Source organism: Aythya marila (assembly GCF_965140915.1).
Source record: "Aythya marila genome assembly, chromosome: 23".
Taxonomy (NCBI): Eukaryota; Metazoa; Chordata; class Aves; order Anseriformes; family Anatidae; genus Aythya; species Aythya marila.
The window spans coordinates 10836-36180 of NC_139064.1; the positions used below are offsets into that span (position 1 = coordinate 10836).

The following is a 25345-nucleotide window of genomic DNA, read 5'->3' on the forward strand; positions in this document are numbered from 1 at the left end:
AAACACTAACTCTAAACCTAACCCTAACCCTAACCTTTACCCTAACCCTAACCTTAACCCTAACCCTAACAGAACGATAACCCTAACCCTAACCCTAACCAAATATTATCCCTAACCCTAACCCTAACCCTACCCTAACCCTAACCCTAACCCTAACCAAACCTAACCCTAACCCTAACCCTAACCCTAACAGCGGATCTAACCCTAACCCTAACCCTAACCCTAACCCTAAGGACCCTAACCCTAACCCTAACCCCTAACCCTAACCCTAACCCTTATTACCCTAACCCTAACCCTAAGGACCCTAACCCTAACCCTAACCCTAACCCTAACCCTATCCCTAAAAAGCATGTCATAGGTATCTTTAAAAAATGATAAATAACAAACAAACACACTGTGTTGCATATTGTCAAATATAACAAAAACATCCCAGTCCCACTAAAACAGACAATTAGCTCAATTCAGAAGTTTGTGGTGGCTTTTTTCCCCAAAAGCACAAGTTTTTTCTTGAAAAGATCCCCTGGACAGAGCAACTTCAGACTGTTTCTCCATGGCACAGACTACTTCATTCCTCAAGACTCAGTGCATTTCACAGTTAAGTGTCTTTCAAGTGTTTTCTTCCTTCCTTTTTGTTCCAAAAAAAAAGATCTGTTGTCTGAAAAAAATCCCTAGGAGAAAGCGAGCAGAGCAGTACTTGAACAGCCATGGACTAGAGACACGGAGGGAGCAGAACTGGATTTTCCCAATGCCAGATTGCAACCCAGAGCAGAACCTCATCCTGCCCGTCCTTTTATTTTCCATTTTTCTCTTCTCTGGTGTAATAGATAACAACACAGGGAGCAGCACAGCTAATACGTTCGTAGGTGGCTGCTGGATTTTCAGACTGGTTCTAAACCGTTCTATGTAGGCAGAGCAGAGACCTGACACTGAGCACTGAAAGATGAGGAACCCTGCTTACAGCTGGAAGCTTGCAGAGCAAATCACTTCATGGTAAATCTTTATTAGTAAATCTTACAAGCACAATCTTTTAGAAAAGGAACTGAAGAATGCTTTTGTAGCTGTCCAAGAGTGTCAGCACATGCTTTTTATTTTGTTATACAGGAGTGCTCCTAGCCTCCCATTTTTTTCCTCGTTTGCTTCGACCTCCTGGATTTCAGGATAGTGTAGTTTGCATGCCATGTGTACCGTTCTGAGAGGAGAGGAATGTAGAACGCACGCAGCAGCTTTGAGGACCTGAAACCAGAAAGGAAAAAATAAATCATCCTTAAAGTGCTCATTAGCCAACACGTTCAAACCAATACAAAAGAGGCTTTGCAAAAGGTCTGGGTTGGTGAGTCAGGGATGCAAGGGATGTCAAGGGTACAAGCGTGCAAAGCCCAGTCCCATTTTCTTCTCGCTGGTGGGACCGAAGCTGGTTTGTGACAGAATCACCAGCTGGAATCACCACCGTTCTTCAGCCTGCCCACTACCCACTCCAGTGGGATCAAGGAGGATAGAGGTCAGGAAGGTGTTGTTGTGCTGATCTTCTGCTGAGGGTATTGAATTAATGGGGACAGACTGCCTTAAAGCCTACGAGGCATTCTGCTGCCAGCATTCGCCCTGTGCCCTGCTCGTGCTGGGAGCTGGCATTTCGCAGCACTTCACAACAACGGGGCCAATGGAGTACTCAAGCAGGAGGGCTTAATGGCTGTATCTAATTAGGACCTTATGTTTGATTGGTAATTGCTGGAGCTGTGCTAGTCGAGTACATTTTGAACACATGCATTCTTTTACCAAGCAAGCTACAAGTAAAAGCCAAGCTTAAACGTGAAAGAGAAAAGCAATCCAATTTCCTCCATCAGCAACACCAAACCCTGCAAGATTTAAACTTTTTAGCAATGTATTGAAATCATGGCTGGACAGAGTCTTCCTTCCTCTGCATTCAAGCTTATCTCCTTATCTCTTTGAGGTCAACTTGTTGGTATGTCTGCTAAGGCTCAATAGCTCACGGCTAACTCCATCTACATAGAGCTTGGAAAAGCAGCAGCAGCACTCAGATCTGATTTGCAGCGCTCCCAGTGGTCAGGGATGGGATGCAGATCCAGCACATACTCGCCTGTCACTGTAATACACACAGCCAAGGTTCTGGACTTGCAATTCAAGTCAATCTTTCAGAACAAAGATGAATTGTGGTTTTTCTGCTTATTGTAAGGCAGCACTGGATTTCTGTAAAAAATGCAGTCGAAAAAACAATGGCAGGAACTGCCCCCGTGAACTACACCTCCCAGGAGGCTCCCAGGGTCCTAGGACATCCTTACTGCAACGCATCCGAGTGCAAGCAGCTCCTGATCTCCTGCAACTTGGGGTAAAAAAGCATCCAGGAGAAGCCTGGTGCTATCTCATTGCACTGGCACAGCACCACCTAGTACCAGGGTCCTGTTACATGAGGTGCCATACAAGCACCAGGCATTATTCTGTTGAAGTTCTTTTTAGACAAAAGGACAGAGGGAGCAGTGTCTGTCCCATGCTGGAGAGGGGAAACGGAGGCAGAAAGTACTGTCTACCTGCAGAGAGGCCCAGGAACTGTGAAATTCCAAAAATCCCCAAGTCCCACCTCTACCTGTAAGTCTGCCTCCTTTCAACATCCAGGATCCTCTGTAAGCCAGTTTTTTGCCACTCATCTGGTACTTTAGGGTATAGAAATGGCGATTGCTTCACTTTGTGAAGTGTCTAAATACCACCACTGAGTTTTGGTCCAACTGGGAAATTGTGGTAAAGGGAGGGTCTGAGAGTCCTAGCCACAGCCCCAGGAGCACCAGGCTCCACCTGAGCCCCTTACTCACACATTCACCTTCACTTTTTTCCACAGGCCAAATTTCCAGTAGGAACTGAAAATATAATGTCAGAAAGATTCCCAAGCTGGCAATCCAAAAAGAGCCTTTCTGAAACTTCCCTCGGTCGTGCTGTTAGGGATGGCTGGCAAAAGATGCCTCGACCTTGTTTATAGCACCCAATTTTAAATGCACCCTTACAGGAATTCACTGATGCCAAAAAACCTCGATGGCTTTTCACTCACCGAGTCTGCCTCCTGCCTGCCAGCTTAACTTGTAAGGCAGTCTCAAAGACCGAGCTCTTACACCTGCCTATCGAATTTGGCTGAAACAACAGCAGACTCACAGGTCTGCTGGGAGGAGATTGCCTGCACCTTATTCCTTTAAAAAGCCAAACAAAACCCACTACATCAGCAAGAAGTGCATAGTGAAGAGTCCTTTAAAAATAATCCTTGATCCTCACCCTTCCCAGCTTGCGTAACACTCCAAGGCCACCCAGGTAATTAATGCTCAGCATACAAGTTTTACAAAGGTTCCTTGTAACCAGCAAGCTGCCTCTACTGGAGAATGGATTTCAAGCTGGCTTTTGACAATGTGTCTTTCCTCCCCGAGTATAGCTGTTGTAAGCAAATAATTGCAAAAAACATTAGTTGACAGATTTGCCAGCCTTTCTCACTCCTCAAACATGTAAAACATACCTGGAAGCATCTAGGAATGGCTTGTAGGCAATGGTCACCCACTCTTCTTTGTTCAAGGAATACCTCGGTTCCCTCGGGGTTTCAGCCACTGTGTCCAAGTCCACCAGGTAGTGGCATTTGGAAATGTCAATCTGCAGAAAGAGAAAGATTCTTGTTTATTTCCTGTAGGCTTCTGGGTGCAGGTGTCTATTTACACAAGCTGTTCCTTTTCTGTAACAGAGGGTTTATATTTCAAGCAACAGGGAAAAAGCTTTTTGCAGGATACATAGTAATATATTTGTAATGTTTTCAAGTAAAACCCTTATGCAGGAATAAAAGCTATCACTGCTGCTCTGGTCATAGGAGGGAAGTCCTGGGCTGCCTGTGTGACGAAGTACCACTGCCAGCTCTCTTACCAAAGAACAGTCAACTCACAGGGGGAAATTTGAGGCAGTAGAACCAATTCTGCTGGTATTTTGCCTTGTGGTTCTCTAAAAAGCTTCTAAAAACTTCTTACAATGCTGACTCCACAAGGTCCCAAGGCAGAAGACTTGACTATCTTTATTGTTAGAAAGCTTTCCTGATGTCTAAACTGAATTTTTTCTTTTCTTAGTTTTTGCCTGTTCCTACTTGTTTTACACTATGAACAAGGAATTATTTTTATTTTTTTTTGAATTCTTTTTACATACTTGAGCTCTGTTATCTGAAAACGGTTTGCCTGCTCGGCAGCCCTCTTTTACTCACTCTTCCTTCTATAGTCATGCTTGCTACCCCTGGGGATCATTCTCATGGGCCTGCTCTGAAATGTCTTCCGTTAGTCACATCCATCCTGACTGCGAACTGGGAGGCAGCACGCTCATGATGTTCCATACCGAGCAGCAAAACACGAGTCACACAAGATCCTCTGCAAATACCCTAACACGTGGGTATTTACTGGGTCGGAAGCAGCTTCTGATTCATCATAGCCCTCCATCCTTTCCTGAAGGACCTGTGCATAGCAGGCTGCTCCTCATCCCACAGGCGGACACCTGGTTATTTCTGCAGTGCACCATTCATGCTGAATTGCATCTTTTTCAGTTGCTTTCTCCACTTTGCCACAATAACTCGGAATTCTAATTCCCACGCTGGATCTAATGCAATTTAATAACTATGTTGCCTATTATTCTTGCCTATTATTCTTCACCCCCTACAAATCATTGATTAAAAAGGACAGACTTTCACAGTTCCCAGTACATCTTTGTAAGAAATAAAACTCTTCCTTAGCAGTTTGAGAGACAGGTCCACCTCCCCGGTAGCACAAGTACAAGCTCAGTGCTGTTCAACATGATTCAGGAAGAATTGCAAAAACAAGAAGGTCAAATGACTTTCCCCCCCAGTGTCCCACAGCAACAGAAACACTCCAATTTACTTCAGTTTTCAAGCAGGGCAGTAATAGATGCTTACAGCTGAAACACCGAGTTCAGCCTCATTTCTGCAAACACTCATTGGTTTTAAGATGTCCATGGCTCTGACAATTCTTTTGAACCATTTTCTCCCCTTTAAGGGGCCAACAGATTCATGCTGTTTGTATTTGTTTGCTATGATGGTTCTTTCTAGTGCCTACTTAATTATTTATTTTTTTTTTCTTAATGTGGGTATGCCTGCAGTCCTTAAAAGCTGCTTAAAACTTGAGGCAAGATCGTGTTTTCTTGGTATTACCAGCTCAGAAGCAAAAGTTTTAAAACTGTTTAAAATTCACATGAAGTAGCCAATTTCTGCACATGTCCCTGGACCTTTCTTTTGCATGAGAAATAGCAAAATTGGAGGGTGACATTAAGGAGCAGCCATGAAACAAAAGCGTATTTTGTTCTGTTAGTCACAGGCTCTGCGCCAGCCAACTGTCTGTGCTAAAAATATGCCACAGTTGAAGATTTCGTAAAGGAAATGCACTGCGGCAGACAGCGTCTCTCAGGTGGGAACACGCCTCCTTCCCACTTCCATAGCTACATAACAGCTCCAAGGAAGAGATCTTTCACTCAGCACATTGGTCTCGGCTTTTACCACACAGTTGGCTCCTGTCTTACAGTGCTGCCTTCCAGCTGCTTCTTTGAGGAGATCACAAGTGTTCGTAGAATGTTTAACAAGCCAAAAATGTGAAAAAATTAATAAAAAAGTGCACGTCCATTGTCTTCAGCTAGGATCCACCCTCTCAGGTAAAGCAGAGACCCGATGCTCTGCACACGAGTGCTTCCTGGACTCTGATGGACAAAGCACAGCTCTCCAGCTGTGGAGACGATGAAAAAAGGACTATGCATATACTGACAGTTCCCCTCATTCACCCTCGAGGCAAAAAAGAGAAGGATACCTAAATACCTAGTATTTAGCACACCACTAAGATTTAAGCTGCTAAATAATTCCAGAGAAATTAGCTAACAATAATTTGGAAAACACGAATATGCATGTGCCATTTTTGTTTAGATAAAGCAAGAAAAAGTTGTAACAAGTCAGTAATGCATGACAGTAATACACAAATGGCTTCCCATGAAAAGCACTGTTGCAATTGTTTCTGTGATTTCCAAATTAAGTTCCTCCTCTTCTGTTGTAAATGATTAATATATCTGTATTTTAAAATAAAAGTACTAAGGAAATGTTGATCCCTGCTCAGTGACAAACATCTTCTGCTGGGGATTTCAAACTAATTCAGGTCAGTTTCCTGTAATCACAGTAACATTATAACAAGCCCCAAACTGCAGTGACTAGGAAATATTACTTCTTACTCGTTTTTTTTAACCTCTTCAAATGAAAAATAGGGAGACAAAGCACAAACAGAAACCAGACTCACACAAATGGGGAAGTTTCAAAGTGCTGTAGAGAGCCCGTTTTTGTTCTGTAATGGTACTGACATGGGACACAAAATGGAGAGATCCAACCACAATTCTAGGCACTGTATTAATATAAGTGGTAAGGTAAGGGAAAGAAAACAGGAACGGCATCCTTACGTATCGAGATGGCTCTTCCTTGTTCTGGTCGTTCATGTCAGTGGGAATGATCCGTGTGGCCATTGGTCCCTTGGCAAAGGGTTTTGGTAATTGGCCCCTGAACTCCGACAGGATAAACTGGAGCTGCCAACTGCAGAGAACAGCGTCAGAAAGCCTGGCAGGAAACTGCAGGAGCTAGTAACACTTAGCATGGAGAAAACCAAAAGCATAACCCAGGACATTTCATTCCTGAGGGCAGACAGCACTGCTAGGACAGTCACACTGCAAATTTACTTTGTGACCAACAATCTGCTGACACCAAACTTGTACATCGTTTGTTGTGGATATGCTGGTGACAAACATACAAGGTCTTGAAGGTTACTCCCATAAATCCTTCTTATGTGAAGTGCCCCTCCTTGTGGAGCTCAGCAACTCATATCTTTTACATTAAAAAACTTACTTTTCTGGCAAGAGAAAGCTGCTTGGAAATCTGTGCCATTCCTTTCCCACGCAGACGTTAACTGGTCTCCCCTCTGGCACAGTATGAATGCTCGGGTCAGTAGCGATCCTGTGAAATTCTGGGTACAGGTCCAGAGGCCCATGGTAGCCTACAGAAGGCAGGAATTTGTAAATAAGTCCGAAGAAATAGACAATTTTTAATGACTTATTTGGAAAGACTATAAATAAAAATATATATGTGTTGTTGTTTCTTTAAAAATTGATAACAATGAATAAAATAATTTGTCTAAGCTGAGCAGCTGGACTTTAAAGCTCCTCAACATGCTAGAGGTGTTTGTACCGTAACACCTTTATTCCCATTCTCCTCTCCTGACTGTCAGTGGCTACTACCATGCAAAAACCACTGCTGCTACCTAACTTTGATGAGGTGGGAAGGCTCGCTGCATGGCTGTGAGCCAAGGAGGCACTTAAGGATCACAGCCATACTTAATCCATCTCCACTCAGGAGAAATGCACCCAATTCTCACAGTTCTACATGCGAAAATGTTTGTTTCAAGTGGGATCATATACTTACAAGTTGTAAGTATCTGCCTAAATACAAGTCTAGGTGCACATTTTACATCATTATAGTTGTACTGGCTGAAGGTGAAAAGCAACAAATTTTTAACTGATTAATTCTAGTAATACATACATACACACATGTACACATTCATTAATGGTGACACCATTAGTATTTATTCCTTTTCCTGCAATAATGACACCCACATACTCAAGATTGCCATATTTTTCCTGTGTTGGTACAGTCAAAGCAGCACAACTCTGGCAGGCCTTAAGACCTGCCAAGACTGATGCCCAAGAAACCGCAGAAGCAGTCTAAAATACCCACCTCTGAATAAGGCAACTGAGCGTGACAGTGACAAAAGGCCAAAGAGAAAAACAGTCCCCAGAGCCAACCAGTTGGAGGAGACTGTGTAGTGCTCCAGGCGGTAGCGCTGGAATATGAAGTGGTAACACTTCTGAGAAAGGAAAAAATTGACGACAAAGTTATTCAGACTCTGAAATTTTATCAAAATCATGTTTTTCATACGGACGTTAAAGCAGCGTATGCATCGCCCACCAGTTCTTTGGTCTGGGACTTCATTTTTTCATTCAGACCCGCAAAATTACACAGAAAGCCACATGGTTCAGTCACATCTCGTATCTCTTAATCTTTTCAGCTCTCTGCCCTAGGACGGCCTCTAGTCAAGCTGTGAAGTGCCTTCCCTCTGCCAGGGCCCCACCTTGGCTGGTCCCAGGTGAACCAACAGCTAGAGTCCCTTTCAGAAGCGTCCTGTAGGATTCCCTACACAGGCTGTTCCCATTTTTAACGGTGGACAGACTTCCTAAGTAAAGGAGCATGCCCCACCTACACAAACTACAGCTTTGGAGTGGATAAAGGAACATAACAGCACATCCTACAGACACCCCTAAACGCAGGCAGCTTTGAAACAGCCCTTTAGGTTTTTCTAATGTAAAAGCCTTCCTAGGAAGAGCCAGGAGGAACTGCACTAAGCACTTGGCTCGGTCCCTTCCCCCGTTCTGCCTTTCTGCAGGAATTGTCATTCACTTCATGTCCTAACCTGGTTTCTGCTCCCCTTGCCTTGTTTGCATTTTTCTCACAATAGCCAAATCCACATGTTTTTTTCTTTTTTTTTTTTTTCCCCCCAGTGGATTCTCTGACAAGCTTGCACTATTAGAGGAATTTCAATTAAATTCTCAGCTAGATACTGAATACTGGACAAAATGTCAGAATATGAATTACAGAAATACACACTAGAGTTTCCTAAAGCCATGTTTGACAGATGTCCTAAGCTGTTGCCCTCCAATCAATCTTTTGACAGCACACAGTAATTCTCAGCCAAAGACAAAACCACTGACATTATGGAGCTCAATCCTTAAACAAACACAAGGGCTGAAACTCATCTGGGTGTTCCAGCCTAGCTCTGCAAAGCATCAACAACGCTGGGAAATCAAAAGCCAGAGCTGCAACTAGCTGGGGCGGGGTGAGAGTGCCTGAGGGATGCAGGGGACACCAGCAGGGAGCTCAGGACAGGAACAGCCAGCAGTGGGGCATAGCAGGACAGACGGGTCATGGCAGAACAGCTGCAGTGGGCTCCAGCAGGGACAAGTGACTGCATTCTTGTGCCTCTTTCACAGAGTAGAGACGTAATTTTGAGTTTTGGGAAGGTTTACATCAATTCGGAATGCTTTACTCTATGAAGCTTTGAGATTGGTTTTTACTTTTGGCTCTTCAAATGCCCCAAATAATTTCCTGATGCCTAAACAAAAATACTTCTTCAAATCAGTGAAGGTTCCTACTAGGATACAAAAAATAAAACACAAACATTTCCTATACACACTCAAATTCCCATCCCTTAAATCTTGTTTAACAGCAGACGAAGAAGCCACGATGCTATAACCAAGTTAGTAATCCTTGTGACATCCCTCAGATGTTGCGTTGGTGCTGCAACATCACAAGAGTTCCTCCCACGGAGGATGGCAGAATTCAAACTCACCACGAAATAATTAGTTAAGGAAATATTCTCGACTGCTTACCACTTAATATAATCCCAGACAATGATTTTAATAGTCCAGACAGGTTATTAAGAAGTCTGGACTGAAGGCCAAGCTTATTGGATTAGCTCATTCCGTATGATGCTCGGGGAAGGAAGTCCCAAATATTTTTGCTGTTACATCAATTTACAGCTTTGGGAAGCGACGTTAAAGAATCGAGCCAGCAGCTTCCTAAAGGTATGAGCTCACTGAAAGTACTAAACCTCTCAATCCACAAACTTACCTGAAGAGCAGACAGAGCTACAGCGCTGCAGAGACATATGAGGGGATAGATGGGAAAGAGAAACCTCTCCTCTTTGTGGGGCTGACTGAAGAAGATGCCGATCCAGATGTACATAGGAGCTAGCGTCAGCCAGTAGGGACGGCCCAGATTCTGAACTGAAAGAAACACACACTCAGCAGAGCAGCAATGTAATCAGAAGTTTATCCTACTCCTGCTCTTACACACACCCACCAGGTGCATTATCACTTCTCACATTCACAACTCAACAGATTTTAAAAGACAGAGAATAATGATCAGGCTGCTGAATCCAAAATGACCAAATCCATCCAGAACTGGCCCATCTAAACAGGCAGTGGGAAGTTCTGGATTTCCCACTGCGTAGCGTGCTGCACAACCCAGATTAGGAAGACTCGCCTCTGGATCTATCCCTTGCTTGCAAATGTTTTTTTTGGCAACTGGCGTTTCCACAACCTTCCTTGCTTCATTACAAAAATAACAGCACAAGAGATCACTCAGGCACCTTCTGCTCAACACAGGAAATAACCGATTCAAAAATAACAACAATTACCCTGAATTTTAGTCACGCTGAGGAGGGTTCCACAGCACCTGACAATTTTCAATCCCTTTTCTGCCCCCATGCTACTCCCCACAGAAGAGTTAAACAATTAAGCTAACAGCATTTCACAGACAATAAGAGCAAGGCACTCAGCAGAGTGGCTCCTGCTGTTAAGAACAAGAACCCCAAGTGAACAGCTGGAAATCTTGCATTTACAGCATCTCCTGCTGAGCTTTTACTGGTTTCTGACAGTATGTCAGTCATATCCAAAAGACAGATAGCAAATACCTGTTAACATCCGTTTTCAGCAAGGCTTATGATATTATTGTTTCTTGTACTCAGTAAAACCCAGAGTAGAGCCCTGACTGGCCTGATGAATCCGGCGGGTGCAGCTGACACTTAATGAATCTTCCTTTGGCAAACAGCAAAGGTACATCCACACTTTCAACACATCTTCTTTACAGTCACTTGCCAGACATCACGTACTCAAACTGAGGTCATTTTACTTAGGAGAAAGCCCCATAATGAAGCAGGGAATATTCTAGCTCCTCCTTTCTCTACCCTCTGTACAGAGGACTCAGTTCTGCAAGTTGCAGAGCACAGAAGAGCCCAGGTTCAAGCCCTACGTTGGCAGCAGCACAGACCAGAGAATGCATTTGTGCAGGCTCAGCCCCAGCAATGAAAAAGCCTAAAACCAGCCCTGTTCTCCCAGTTATTGCAGTAAACGTCCTGGCAGTGAGATAAAAAAAGTAACAGTGGAAGCTGGCAGCAAGGCTGCCATTTCCTGCTGCAGGTGAGATGGAAACAGCCATGGGTACGTGGTTCCTCCTCACCTTAGAGCTCTGACAGGGCTACTGCTAATGCATTGGTATTTCTGGCTGAAGGTTACATACACTGTACAACTTGTTAAGCTCACTCTGTGTGTGGACAGTTTAGCCTTGACAACATAATGTTCTTCTTCAGGTGAAGACAGGAAACACAGGAATCGCCCTTAAAGGAAAAAGGCACATTCCTGCCCTTTTGCAGACAGCACAGTAGATATATCTCACTGCCTCTTCTTTCTACACAGTAATTCCACTGTGTGGTTAATACTGAGCTGAGTAATGAGCTCTAGGAACTGCGCTATTATTCCCAAAACTTTCCCTGAGCCTAGTTTCACTTCCAATAAGGGCAAGCTGCTCTTTGGCAGACAAGCTCTGCCTTTACTAACAAGGTTTACAATCTGGGCTCTCTGTGCTCAGCTCTCACAGCTATCCTGCACTCACCATGAAATTTCTGAAGCAGGCACTCCATCAGATAAGTCAGCGGTAGCACAAGCAGCGCCAAAATAAATGCCACGTTGAAATTCAGAAAGCCATTGATGAAATAGAAGGACCAGGGTTCGGTACCTGAAGGGAAAAAAAAGAAAAAGTTTTCGAACATAAGGATGTTTGAGATCTGGATGTCACAGCAGCTTCATTCCTTCTCTGCCCAACACAGACAGAAGCAGCAGCAGACATCAATTCTCCCCACTGCAAACATACTGAAACCACAGAATGGAAAGGGCATGGACAGAAGATTGTTCTCTTTTCTGAAATTATTTTTCTCTCCTTTTTTTTTTATTGGGTCACAGTAAACTTTACATCTGCTGCTCATGTATCAAAGGCAACTCTAACAGTCAGCCTTGTCCAGCAACCAGTTCTGCAACACAGAACTCACCCTCGCATTAAGAGCCTCCGCAGAAAGAAGAGGCTGTAACCCCTAAAGCCAGGAAATTCTCCTCCAAATTCATTCTAGTTGCAGAGAAGCAACAGATACAACGCAAAGCCACCTAATGTTAACAAGAGATAATTGTCATTCTGAAGTGGCGATGTACACTCTGTGGGAGCAGAAACAGAAAATGGCAGAAGAGCTCACACTCACATTTCACCCCAAAGACTCTGCCACTACCGTTCATCCAGCCGCCAGGTTTTGGTACCTCCTTAGTGTCAACACCACTTCAAATTTCCCTGCTTCAATACGTTTTAACAGGAGCAAGCCAACTCCACCTCCTAAGATCACATACTTGGGTACTGGTTGCAAGCTTCGAAGGATGCAAACTGATGAATTCCACTCCAGCTGTCATTTATTTGACTTTTAATTCCTGGTGTTTAAAATCCCAAACAATAAGGAACGCCGGTTCCTCTCTGCACGTTTGCCACTTTCTCAGCGCAATTAGCTCAATCAGTCAGTAAATGACATGCGGGGCTTTAATCACTGCACTGTTGTGACATGTGTCACATGCCACAGCAATTTCCTGCAATCAGAGCCACTTGAAAAGGGTCCATGTTGAAATTAATCAGACAACTGAAAAGCAGCAAGGAAAACCCAAAACCTCTGCAGCTCCTACAGTTAAACATGATTGGAAGCTGCACTAGTAACATCAGGAACATGAAGCTGGAGTTAGTACAGCAAAGTCCAAGCAACTGATGCTTATGTACAAAACATTTCATTGTTAGCACTGAAAGCAAACTGCAATTACAGGTTCAGGTTTTGGGAAATAAGGGTCCTTAAGGGAACAAAAAAAAAAAAAAAAAACACCTTCTTTCTCCCTCCACCTGCCTAATTCTTTCAAGTCCCACAGGAGTACAATCCTCAGTCTAGAAGTCTGCATACGGGATACAGGAGACTAAAAGATCAAGCAATGGGCACGAACTGCAGCATGTTTCCCTCCTTTGAAATCAGGGCTGCTGAGCAGGATGTCTGTAGAGGGAAATCCTGAGGCAGTGGGGTATCACGCTGTACATCTTCCAGTGGACACCTACAAGCATGTATGAAGAGGGCTTGGTTTTATTTCCTCAACCCTGCCACCTCCAGATTCTCTTCTGAGGCAGCACAACAGGTTTCTAAGGACTTCCAGAAGGGTTAACAATGATTAGGCCACACTAGTTAAAAGTTCTTTAGAGCAACAAGGTCTCTCCCTATAAAAACAAACATGCTATAAGTGGATACCACAGTCTGCTTCCTTACTCCCACTACAAGCTGTGGCTGCTTTATCACAGAAGATTTCATCATGAGAAAGAAGCTCTCTTAAACTGATGTGAACTGTTACCCACCAGCATTTTTAGGCTACGGGTAAGCTGCCCAGCACAGCCAAGTCCCAAATCTTCAAGGAATAGACTGATGCTTCCACAGCATCACCTTCAGACCATGGCAGAAGATTTAGCTTCCTGTAAGCACCCCACATGCCAGAGCTGAGCAGACGTGGGCTGCAGGAGATGCTGATGAAGCCATTCAGGAGACCCTGCCCTAGCCACAGCTCAAAGTACTACCATTCCATGAGGAAAACAACTGGAAGCAGTGTCAGACACTGAGCCAGAAACTGTTCTGAACTTCATGCTCTGTCCCAGGCTTCAGGAGCACTTCTGGATATCAAACTACAGAGAAGTTGCTAGAGCTTAACACACTGCCATGCTCCAGCTTCATCACGGCGATGGTGAGGCTGCTTCAGGACAAAGCAGGGGTGTTACGGACTGGGCTCCAGCTAAGGTGGCCCTCACCTTGTGTCTGTCACAGGCTAAAAGCCTACATACAGCCCGGCATTGTAGCTCAGCTGTTAAGCAGAAATTAAACCACAATACTTTGATCACGAGTCACAGCCCTCATTCTAAGCAAGACTGATTCAGCCCTAGCATAACTAACAGTCTCCTTTCAGCATTTCATTTATTTTCCTTCTGTTTAAGAACCAGGACTCAACAGAGCAAGGTGTCACATAAACAGCTCCAGCACATTTCACCTGAGCTGAACAAAACTTCCCCGAGTGCAATCACAAGGCAAGTCAGAGCCCAGGCTCTGATCTCAGGAACTGGAGGAAAACCTTTGCTGTGAATTGAGTGTTTTTGAGACACAGGCACACAAAAATACCCCAAAGCCTCAGAATCAGACAGAGATATATGCTTAGCAGCTACTTTTCCTTGGCTGTAGAAACCTAATAACCATCCCAGGGAAAATTTTATTGCGTAGACTGTATTAATCCAGAAAGTACACATTACAAAAGCCTTTTCTTCAGGACTCCAGTCTGCATGCAAACCACAAAAATAAAAATAAATAAAAAAAATAAAAATAAAAACTGTGGTGCTTACACTGAAGATGATATAGGTTGAGTATTCTGCAACCTGCAGCAGCTTTTGCTCCAATCATGTGAAAGTTGGGAAATCCCTGTTCCAAAGCCAAAAGGCACTGGCCAGCCTTTCATCTCCCCTCGCAGTGTTATTTTCCCCAAGTGTTTTGAAGCTCCCCAAACACATGCTGTTGTCCTGGCCACACCGCATTAAAGAGCAGGTTCAAGCAGGCTCTTTTTCTAGCCCAAGGATGTTATATGAATGTCACTATGAATAAAACACTTCAGAATAGATTGGTCCCTGGAGGCTGCTGGAAACAACTCATGCACCAGTGTGGAAAAGGTCAGGCATGAGCCCATGCCAAAACCCATCAGAAACAGAACCTGGAGTTTCCATTACAGAAAATTCACAGCAACAGACTTTAGAGCCTTCCTGAAGAGATGAAGGACCATGGCAAAGCATCTGTTGTCATGTTGTGCCATAGCACAAGGAACAAATCACCACTCAGCATCACCCAAAACAGCCCTTCAAATGAAGCACCAAATACGGCCTGTGGGGCACTGCCAGAAAGCCTCACCACTAACCACGGCTCAATTCCTCCCCGAATACCTTTATGGGGCTGAAAAAACATGACAGACATCACAGAGACCTTGCACCCTAAGCTCCCTGAGGTCACCACCAGCCCTCTGAAGCCTAGAAACATAACGCTCTGCTACTTCTCATATCTAGGAGACATCAAGAACATGAACAAGAACAACCCAGCGCAGCAGTAGCTCCCAAACAAGCACCACAGCCTTGCCATCAAGGTTCAGACCTTGTAACTCACCCAGCATCCCAAATGGCCAGTCCCCAGGAACCCCTGAAAGGCAGATGATTTGCCTGCTAATTAGGTATCACTGATGACAACTTGGATTCCTCTTGACATCCATAAATTATTTCTAATTCCTTTTGGGATCCTACTGAAGTCACCAGCTTAGTTATTTCCCATGGCAATAATTTCTATAAATACAGGTTGTCTGAAACTTTTCTGCATTTCTTCTCACTTTTTGCTTCCATAAAACTACATAAAATGAAATGTTAATCCTGCCTTTCCCACTGTCCCCCTTCAGAAGTAAGGCAGTTTCCTTGCTCTGTATTCAGCTCTTCCTCTGGGAAGCAGAGATAATTCTTACATTGCTTATGAAGAAAAAAAAAAAAAAAACAAAAAAAAGCTTATAGAAAGAAGACAGCAAGGAGAGCCAAAGTGTTATTATCACTACTTGTCACTAATTTATCAGTCTTCAGAAAGATTGTTTTCTCCTCAATTCGTTCATCCAAAGGAAATGGGGAGCTCAAGTGTTGTCTGCATGAGTCAAGTTGGCCCTGCCTCCAGCGTGACTGCCAGAACAGCAGCAGGTGTAGTAATTAACCTTTCTTCCTTCTCTGCAGTCTGGAAGATGCCTTTATGGTAACCTCAGATCCTGCCTTCCAGCCAACCCCAGGCCACACACTGCCAAATAAGCAAGGAGACTTAAGCCACAGCATGGAAGCAGGAAGTCTGTAGAGACCTGACGTGCACAGGAAGAAACTATAGGTTCTGCACTGCTGCTAGCTGCTCAGAGTTCTGGGGCCCATCTGTGAGGAACAACACCAGCCAAGAACCAGATGAAAGCTGACCCAAACACGTGCACACACAGACCACATGCTCCCACTGCACTCGCATTACATCCAGACAAGTTTGCTACTGACAGGTCTCAACAACCCCATATCACAGCGGAGATGTCTCGTGATAGTTTACAGAACTTCCAAGTGAACAAAAGCTGCTTAAACCACAACATGGGGAAGCAGACAGAAGAAAATCTGAGGGCCCTGCCAATTTCCAGCTCGAGACAGACATCCTGTGGCAAAAAGCTGGAACTGCATCCCCTTGGAGCTTGCAGGGTGTCTGATTTGGAATACATCAAAGAAAGGATCAGAGATCAAAACCTCAAGGGTCACCATGCCCTGACAGCAGCAAGAAAACTGTCAACTTCCTCATCTTATCTTCAACTCACCGTAGAGATCAGGTCCGTGAGAGGTGAAGACATTGTACAAAACAATGTTGAGGGGTGCAACTACCAGTTTTCCATAGTAATAGCTGTCCACAACTACCAGGGGCACCTGAAAGAAAGCAGCTATTATTTGTAGAGTGCCAACAGCTTTTGGCTGGACTGCCCAACAGCTCTGTGTGATTTTGTTAATGGAACTTGCTCCTTCTATTGCAAGCCCAATCCACCCCTTTGTGCTTTTACAGGGACTTACCAAAAACAGGATCAACGACACCACACACCAGTTTAAGAAGCTTTTCCACCTCTGCTTCAGTATTAGCAAGTCAAAGGCAATAGGAAGCCTGAAAGAGAGACCAAGTATCAGCCAGAGACTATTCCTTCCCCACTGCAGGATTTTCTGCCCCAGAGCAAATGAGGCATTAGCTGGAAGCAAACCATCACTGTGCTGGGATCTGCTACTACTCCACGTTCCCAACATCCAACTCAGATCTTATCTTCAGTGTATTAGAACATGAAAATCTTCCGAAGCTAAGCTTTTCAAAAGCAAAGAAATCAGGCTGTGGAAGCCTGTCACACTGATCCTGGACTATGCTGGCTGCTCAGCCCCTGCTAGTTTCCTCCTCTTTCTCTCCAGCCCCTACATTTTCCCCAAACAGGCAAGCAACATAGCACATTTGGCAAAGTACAAAGTTCCTGAGCCTTCCTCCCCTTACCCAAGCGCTGCGCTGAAGGGCCAGCCCACAAGGGCTCCAGCAGCTATGCCCATCACTGCCACAGAGGTCTTGTCCATGTACCAGCCAGTCATGGCAATCACTGTGGTGTACATGCAGAAACTGCTGGGGAGGAAGGCTGCAACACAAAGAAAAAAAATGGCTTCTTAGCACAGCTGTTCCACAGCTAGAGAACTGCAAAGGCCAAAATAAGGCTAATCCTCTCACCCATCCCATTGGAGGTGGGCTGCTATATTGCCAATTCTCTTGTCAGTGAAAACAGAAAAAGAAAGTTCTTGTTACTGTTCTGCCAAGGCCAGAAATAATCCCTTTAGGTACCAAGGCCTCTTTCCCCCACAGCACCCAGCAGTGGTAACCAGTTGACAGCATCCACGGTTGCAGGTAAACAGCCACTTGCAACACTTGCTCTACCCTCTATAATCTCCTAGGAAAACAAAAAACAACTGGGTACAGACTGGTGAGAAGTTACTTAAGTATGAAGAGGCCTATTGCCTTGTGAGAACAATTAAAGAAAAGTCCTTTCTCCATTCAGCATAAGCAAAAAAGGACAAAATATGAAATATCAGCACTCAACCTGTGATATTTCTATTTAAGTTTCTGTAATGCACACAATGCAGAAAACCTTTCCTCAAAACCTGTCTTCACACTAAATACCCACAGCAAGTGTTTTATCAGCCTTACAGTGGTTGGCTTGGCATAAGGGTACCAGTCAGGGAATAGGACAGAAAGGCAGATGACAATGCCAAAATACAAGAGGACCATGTCTGCTTCCGTCAAATAAACATTCAAGGTAGGCCAGCCAACATCCTGTTTAAAAAGCATGGCCCACAGCACAAAGACTGTAGAGAACAGAAATAAACATGCCCTGGAAATTGTTAGGGTGATGCAAGGAACATCACTTGAATCAATGCTTTGTCATTACACCTGCCATGAGAAACACCTGCAAGAGAATGCAACAAGCTCTCCAACACAGGGTGCTGATTGCCAGAGATATTTTGGTGCTGCAGATTTTCTTCTCTGCAGCTGTCTTTGGCTTCTATGGACAAGGTCATTGCTGCAGCAGACCCACCTGCAGATGAGCAGAACATCCCTGTGCTGAGAACTAAGAAGGCCAGCATCAGCCGACTCACATGTAGCCCAAACTTCTTGCACACAGCCCTAAGGAAAGAAAAGAGAATTAGAAACTACTGAAAGAACCTGAGCATGTGAAATAATAGTACCCAATGCAGGCAGAGCCAGAAGCAATCCAGAGAGCATCTCAAGAGCTTTAAGCTGAGCAATTCTCTTTACTCAGCTGCCAAAAGCAACCTCAAATGTAAAGCCAGAGGCGGACTTAGGATCCTCCTAAGCCACACTAGTGCAAAACTCCAGAACAGACTTGGCTTCTCCCAGTGTTAGTTGCACAAATTTCAAGAAGACAGAGAGTCTGTGCTGCTTTAGATCTTCTCAGTCTAAGATTCATACCCATCACAAAACCCCACTGTGCAAAAAGCCCCAGCTCACACTCTTAAAACTAGTCCATTGCCAACAAAAAGTCAGGCACTGTAACAGTTTGAAAGCCACAAAGGAAGAGGCAGAAGGCAAAAGTAAAAGCCCAGATTAGTCAAGGTAATTGTATCAGCCAGTGGCGTTGACAGCCACTAAAGCAGGAGCTTGAACATACTTTACAGAGAGCAACAATTAATACATTCCACTAAAATTCACTGCGATTAGCAAGCGCAGCACCAGTCTCCTGCAGCAGAGCTCAGTTTACACTCCCACTCTGCTTGCTCCTATCATTAAAAAAAAAGTGTAATCAACAAAACGCTAAAGAGATGTGGGTGGCAGATCCAAGAATATAATTGTGTCCCGACAGTAGAATTCTCACCAATATTTCATTAAGTTCCTTTGAGAACGTATATCTTGAAGTTTCACTGTGAAGCAACCCAATTAACTCAGACACATTTGCACACCAGCTTCAGGGTATATTTCCTGTGGTAACAACTGGATATGCTACTAACATTGTTGAAGAGCATTCACAGTAGACAGCTTCTAATACTCACTTATAGAAGTAGAGCTCACAAACACAGCTCAGGAACGCCAGGAAGCATCGGAGGAAATAGAAGATAAGAACCTAGGAGATGTACCCAAAATCAGAACAAGATTTGCAATGAAGCTTATGCACCTACTGCTAACAAGAGAGACCAAGTTGCAAAATTTCAGAACAGCATGGAGCAACTCTGGCAGCAGTGAATGAGGCTGCTCTTACAGGCCCAGATCCTGCACCAAGGGATGGCTAAAGCTCCAGCAGCTCAGGGCCTACCCTCTAACCCTAAAGTCCTTTACAGCAAAGAAAGATAACACAGTCCACTAGACTGATCAGAACTACTCCTCCTTTGTTTCATGTTATGCAGAAACACGTAAAAACATGTAAAGTATGGCAGAATGTGTACTTGGTGCCTTTTTTTTTTTTTTTTTTAAAGTATTCCTGTGAGCTGTTTGCAATACAGCTTGCAAAATCTTAATTTTTCTCTTACAGTCTATTGAACAACAACAAAAAAAAAAAAAATCTAAACAGCTACTGATATCTGGGGTAGAAAACAAGAGGGCCTTCTAAAGTGCCAGAGTAAAACTGGCAGCCTGTGGCTGCCAGGTACACTCAAAATGCCAAGAAACCACTAACCCTTCTGGGACAACTTCTCAATCAAATCAAAGCCTGACAGCTTCCCTGAAATTTCCCAGTCACTCTTCCTTGGTTCTTCTTGAGTTAGCTCACAAACCCTTGCAAATCCTTACAGGGATGTCAGCACTGGTAGACTTACCATTTCGTAACTCTGACAACAAACAAAGCAGCTGTTTTACTCAAACTAAAGGCACTTTAAAAAAAATAATCAAAAAAGCAGTTTTGACGCATCTGATTTACCTTATTTGTTTGTAGAACTCTAGCATGGAACAGCGCTGGTAAGGCATGGAGCCACAGGTAAGCATAGGAGCGGATGGCATAGGCTGGAGAGTATTCCCACGTCTGAAACCCCTTCCCATAAACGAGGTAGTGTGTCTGAAATGGAGATTAACATATATTAGTTATATATGAAGTGCATCACGCAGCAGACAGTTTTGCATTTCCCACTTATGAATTCTTAAGTATGTTTCTCCTTGAAAAACACCGATTAGCAAAAGGTTTTAAGAAAATCTGCATTTCTGCAGACAACCTACAAGTTCTCAAGTGCCTCCAAGGACACAGAGCTACTTACTGGTTCCCAGTAGTTGAACGTCTCATCGCAGTCTGAGATGTTGCTCAGGAGAGCTGCACAGAACCTGGCGGAGATGAGACACTTGAATGCCGTTGATCCTTCAGGGGCCCACACTTGTCCTGCTTTGCTCCCAGGTGGTCTAGCACAAAGAATACAAATATGCAGCAAGACAACTTAGTAGAAAGAATATAAATACGCACCAAGACAACTCATTAGCAATATCAAGGCTAGTTATGCGACAGCAAGCAAAGAACTGACAAGAACCTGCATGCAGAAAGTCACTGACTGCCATCCAAAGGGCCAAGAAATAATTTTATTTTTGAATCCCCCACACTGCCTGACCACATCTCTAGGGCAACACTTCCAAATCACCCTCTTGGACCTTATCACCTCAAGCAGCCCCTCTCCCCTCACACCGTGCACGCCGGGGAGCCTCTCGCACCCTCTGCCCTCCTCAGGGGACCCCCAGCACCTCACGACCACCATCCCGGGGACTCCCAGCACCCCACCACCACCACGCCGGAGCAAAACCCCACAGCCAGAGGCTTCTGCCCCTGGCCGGGAGGAGCGGGGACGCTGAGGGAAACCCCCAGAAGCGGCACAGCCCAGCCCGGCCCGCAGCCCCCCGGCGGCCGCCGCTCCCCTTCAGCCGGATCCCGCTCCCCCTCCGCCGCCCTGCCGCCTACTCCAGCCGAGCCTCCTCCGCCTCCGAACGCGGCCGGCCCGCCTCGCCGCCGCCTCCTCCTCCTCCTCCTCCTCCTCCTGCCCTCGGCCGCTGCCGGGCCCCCTTGACCGCCATGCCGAGTGCGGGCAGGCGGCAGCCCGCTCCCTGCCTCCAGCGGACGAGATGGGAGCGGCGCCGAAGCCGCCGGCCGCCATGCCGGGTGCGGGCACGGCCCGGCACCGCCTCACGCCGCCTGCACGGGCAGCCGGGGGAGCTCCGCCCGCCGCTGTGTCCCCTCAGCCGCTGTCATGTCCCCTCAGCCCCGCCGTGTCCCCTCAGACCCTGCCCTGTGCCCTCAGACCCTGCCCTGTCCCCTCAGCCCCTTGCAGCTGCCTGTGGTAGTTGCACCCCTCGAGGCGAGGCTGCTCCCCTCAGCCCCATGCCTGCAGTGCAGAGGAGCACATCCAGTATACAATCACAGAATCATTAAACTTGGAAAAAAACTCTAAAATACCTGGTCCAACCACCCCCTTATCACCAGTGTCACCCACCAGTAGTAGAACTACCTGGGGGCTGCAGCAGCCGCAGGTCTCCCAGCATAGCCTAGGAACGCCTGCAGTGACACCATGAGTTGGTGGTGGTTAGTTGGTTCTCTTAAAAGTTGTGACAAGAAAGAGCTTTTAGCATCCACCTCTGCTGTTGGTACCCAGGATAACCCAATGGGTTTCCTGTAACCCAGCTTGTTACTGCAGTTCCCCGTCAGCAGCCGCATCTATTGTAGCTGTAACACGGTGTTCATAGCACAACTTTCTGTTAGATCAGTTTACTCCAGCAAAGAAAGGCTCTGCTTCAAAAAACAAGGTTTCATTACACACACAGAACATGAAGGCGCTTGGTCTTTATTAACAAAATTCCTACATTTAAAGTGTGTGCCAGTGCCAGTGCCCACACTGCTGGTGCAAGAGGCCCTGCAGCATACGGTGTGGGGCCCAGCAAGGTGCAGCCTGTGTCTTCCAGCTGCAAGCCCAGGGCCACTCGAGCCCCTGAAGGCAGCCATGACCCTACCGGAGAGCTACGTGCAGCCGCTGCTTCAGCTCCTCCCGGCACAGCAGCTGCATCGCCACTGTCTCCCGGCGGCTCAGGGCCTTGTCACAGGACTGAAAGGCCACTCGGTAGCAGAGGCTCTTCCTCCCTGTCTCTGACTGATGGAAGCTGTCGATTAACTGGATGGATGTGACCATTTCGCCTGATACCTGCCTAGCAATGGTGTGAAAAGCAGCCTCATCAAATTGTTCCCCATCGGGAACCCAAAAGCTGACATCATGCACATAGGAAGGTGGATAGAGGGAAAAACTCTTGAAAAGCCTTAGCTCTCCTCGAGGAAACTGACGGAGGAAGCGTGTGTCTGATGTCCAGAGCATGCGCCAGTCTTGTATTCCACAGAGCAGCATGGCTATGAGGTCAAGATTCAATGAAGCAGAGACGATAACGAAATCGCTGCTTGCTAGTTCATACGGAGCTGTCCTTATCACTCCCACACAGGAGCACTTCTCAGAGGAGTCTAAAGTATCCACCTCCATGCAGAGGAAGTACTGAACTTTACTGAGCTGAGATTCAAAAGCAGCAAAGTCATTGAGCTCAGTTGTTTCAGAGCACGTTGCTTTCTGCAAACTGATGGTCAGTGGAAATCCAGAAACAGTCTGGTGAAGAGAATGTATGCTGTTCTTAATTTTATCCACTAACATCTCTATACAGCTGTTCTCTGTACCTCTGTTAACTGCACATACAAAAACCATCTCATGAAAAACAGGCATAGAGTAAGGGGAGATAAGACACTTCCTGAAAACTGGGCCAGAAAAAACATAAAGTGTCCCAGGGACAAAGGCTGCACTTTTTATTACTGCCTGAGCATGAGGTAAAAGGGAAGGTCTAAGACAATACTGTTTTGCAATTTGACATCTCTCTTGTACATTGTCATCTGTGTCCCTATAAAAATCAACATGGGAAAATAAAATTGCATTTGCCCGCCCACTAGCCATTTCTTCAGTGCTCGGAGTCTCCTCTGGGCTCAGAACAATCCAGAATATATTAGAGTGGCAAACACCATTGAGGTGACCTTGGAAGAGCAGAGAAAGGCAGTAGTCAATGCTTTGTAATGGAAAGGCTTGGCTGAGCACTGCAGTGAGCTTCTCCTTTACTGTCTGCACTGGATGGTTTGAATTTACTTCTAGGAAACCCCTGTGAAAAATAAAAGTACAAATTATAGACACCACTAGACAGACTTCTGTAAAGGGAATAGATTCTGTAAAAGGAAAAGGAGGGAATGTGAAGCAATTCCATTTTATCTGAGACCCACACTGCTCATTCCCACTGAAAGTACACGTGTGTTATTGCCCAACAGATGCCAGTTATAAAACTTACCTGTTAATTTTATCCACAAGTACTTGTGGTACTTGAAAAGAAATTCTTCGGCTTTCCAGTTCTATCTCACAGATCATAGGTTTGAAATACGCAAGTGGCATGCTTCGTGTGAAAATGTGGTTTAAAGCACCTTCTATACAAAAAGATTTATCTTGACTCCTGGCAATACATAAAAACATAGACAAGTCATTGTTTGTTTCCTGTATTTAATGTGTCTTAAGTGAGCATGACATAGATAACTCAGCATAACACTAACACACCTCTTGCTGAATTCTATGTCTTGTTAGGAGACGACAAAAATGTAACGCTGGCATATTTTTACTGGGCAGATGGTCTGATATTGGAACAAGTTGCACAGAAAGGTTGTGTAGTCTGCATCGGACTCTGAGCAACTCATTCCACTTGGCTCTGCCTTGAACTGTAGGGTCAGACTAGGTGATTGCTGGAGGTCCCTGCCAACGTCCATGATGCTGTGATTCTGTGATTATCTCCTAAACAGATACACACACCACAGTGCCCCTGTTGTCTTTAGGCTGGGATTAACATTTGTTCTGAAATGGACCGTTTTGAACTTTAAAACATTAAGATAATGTTGTCTTGTACAGGGTACTTTCTCAAAAAGCTTTCATGTTTCATCTTGGCTGTTCTGCTTACAGCCAAAAAAAGAACTGCATCTATTTTATGGCAAATTAAAGGGAGTTTCTCTCTATAAAACAACATATCATTGTGACAGGCATTGTAAGAGCACAAATATCAACCTCTCAGTTTTGCCACATCATAATTACCTGTAGCCTGTACATTTATATCCATGGATAGTCTCTGCTTTGAAAGGCTGAACATTACTCAGGATAAATCCAGCTCCTGCTGCCACAGCCACTATTTGCCAGCTGTTGTGCCATTCCCTCCTTGGCTGATCAGCAGGTGTCCCCCCTTGTCCATTGCAAAGAGCCACATGAATCTCTCCCTCCTTTGTCAGCACTTCTGCACAGCTGGAAGGAAAGGCAGTCAACAAGAAAAATTCTACTAGTACACCCAGAAAGTATTTAACTCTTGCAAAACACCTGCAATGTTGCTAGAAAGCTGTATCTCAGCAGTCAGTTAACACTGAACCGTTTTACTCACCTATGGAAAAAGTGGGAAAGAAGCTCCCTGTTCTTCACTACCCCAGCTTTTCTCCCACAGTGAGGGAAGTTGAAATAAATGCAGTCAAATTCACTTTTTGCTGGGAAAAAATAGTCCTTCAGCCTGGTGCAGTCCACAGAAAACATAACTTCAGCTCCTTTAAAAGAAAGATGAAAATAAGACTCTTCTTATGGAATATTTTAAACAATGGCAGCAATTACAGCCCTCTCCAGTCCATTTTAAAGCCTGTCACAGTGGCAGTTGACAGGCAGCTTCCCACCCTTGCGCACTAGGAAAAAGAGAAAGCCTGGGCTCCCTGTGCTCTGTCTCAGAGACTTGTGCTGACTATTTGCACTATGTCAGCCTGATTCGACTTGAGGGCACTTAGTCTCTTGGATGATTGCAGCTCCTCCAGGACAAAAGTGATCTCATGAGGCACCGGGAGCAGTGAGGGGCTGACAGGAGCCCTGCAGAAGCCTTGTACCCCAAGGCCTGTGCCCACACATGGCCTGCATGCAGCCCCCTCAGCCTCGCATGGCCACAGCCACAACACAACCCCAGGACCCCACCACACCACCCAGCGCCCACCCACCCCTCTCCCGCAGCCGCTGAATGTTCTCCACAGCTCTGCCCCATGCGGACACCTCCTCCTCGCTCTCGTAGCAAGTGGCCACGACGCTGGTCCCTGCATCCCCACCGAGGGAGGCGGCGAAGGAGAAGTTGCCTTCTCCCAGCAGCAGGACCCGGCGCTGCGCTGCCATCTCATCTCCCCG

At 45.4% G+C, this 25345-nt stretch overlaps 2 protein-coding genes across 5 annotated transcripts; both read right to left on the bottom strand.

Annotated features, from left to right (window-relative positions):
* Positions 1-361: 361 nt before the first annotated feature.
* On the bottom strand, positions 362-21226 carry ALG9 (ALG9 alpha-1,2-mannosyltransferase). 2 transcript variants are annotated; one of them, XM_082777858.1, is made up of 15 exons: positions 21052-21226; positions 20366-20504; positions 20035-20169; positions 19175-19245; positions 18202-18290; positions 17115-17250; positions 16655-16742; positions 16408-16513; positions 11561-11683; positions 9740-9894; positions 7790-7895; positions 6905-7052; positions 6466-6595; positions 3509-3639; positions 362-1233 (listed from the first exon to the last, which is right to left on the bottom strand). In XM_082777858.1, the coding sequence occupies exons 1-15, from the start codon at positions 21162-21164 to the stop codon at positions 1110-1112; spliced, it is 1794 nt and encodes a 597-aa protein (XP_082633984.1). In that variant the 5' UTR covers positions 21165-21226; the 3' UTR covers positions 362-1109. The 2 variants fall into 2 exon arrangements, with proteins under 2 accessions (XP_082633984.1, XP_082633983.1); XM_082777857.1 differs by having other exon boundaries at positions 364-1233; positions 7790-7919; positions 21052-21225.
* A 687-nt stretch (positions 21227-21913) lies between these two features.
* On the bottom strand, positions 21914-25344 carry FDXACB1 (ferredoxin-fold anticodon binding domain containing 1; the record flags this gene model as incomplete). 3 transcript variants are annotated; one of them, XM_082777854.1, is made up of 5 exons in its annotated part: positions 21914-23267; positions 23451-23609; positions 24236-24439; positions 24573-24729; positions 25165-25344. In XM_082777854.1, 5 exons carry the CDS (start codon positions 25331-25333, stop codon positions 22091-22093), a joined length of 1866 nt encoding a protein of 621 aa, XP_082633980.1. In that variant the 3' UTR covers positions 21914-22090. The 3 variants fall into 3 exon arrangements, with proteins under 3 accessions (XP_082633980.1, XP_082633981.1, XP_082633982.1); XM_082777855.1 differs by having other exon boundaries at positions 25270-25333; XM_082777856.1 differs by having other exon boundaries at positions 25217-25314.
* Between the last annotated feature and the right edge of the window lies 1 nt (position 25345).

Excerpts from the sequence above, each read along its gene's own strand:
- ALG9 (XM_082777857.1), bottom strand. The coding sequence starts at position 21,164 with ATGGCGGTCAAGGGGGCCCGGCAGCGGCCGAGGGCAGGAGGAGGAGGA. Across the intron at positions 9,895-11,560 it reads CCTGCTTCAGAAATTTCATG|TTCAGAATCTGGGCCGTCCC; the intron begins GTGAGTGCAGGA and ends TGTTTCTTTCAG. Across the intron at positions 7,053-7,789 it reads CTCAGTTGCCTTATTCAGAG|GCTACCATGGGCCTCTGGAC; the intron begins GTGGGTATTTTA and ends TGCCTTCTGTAG.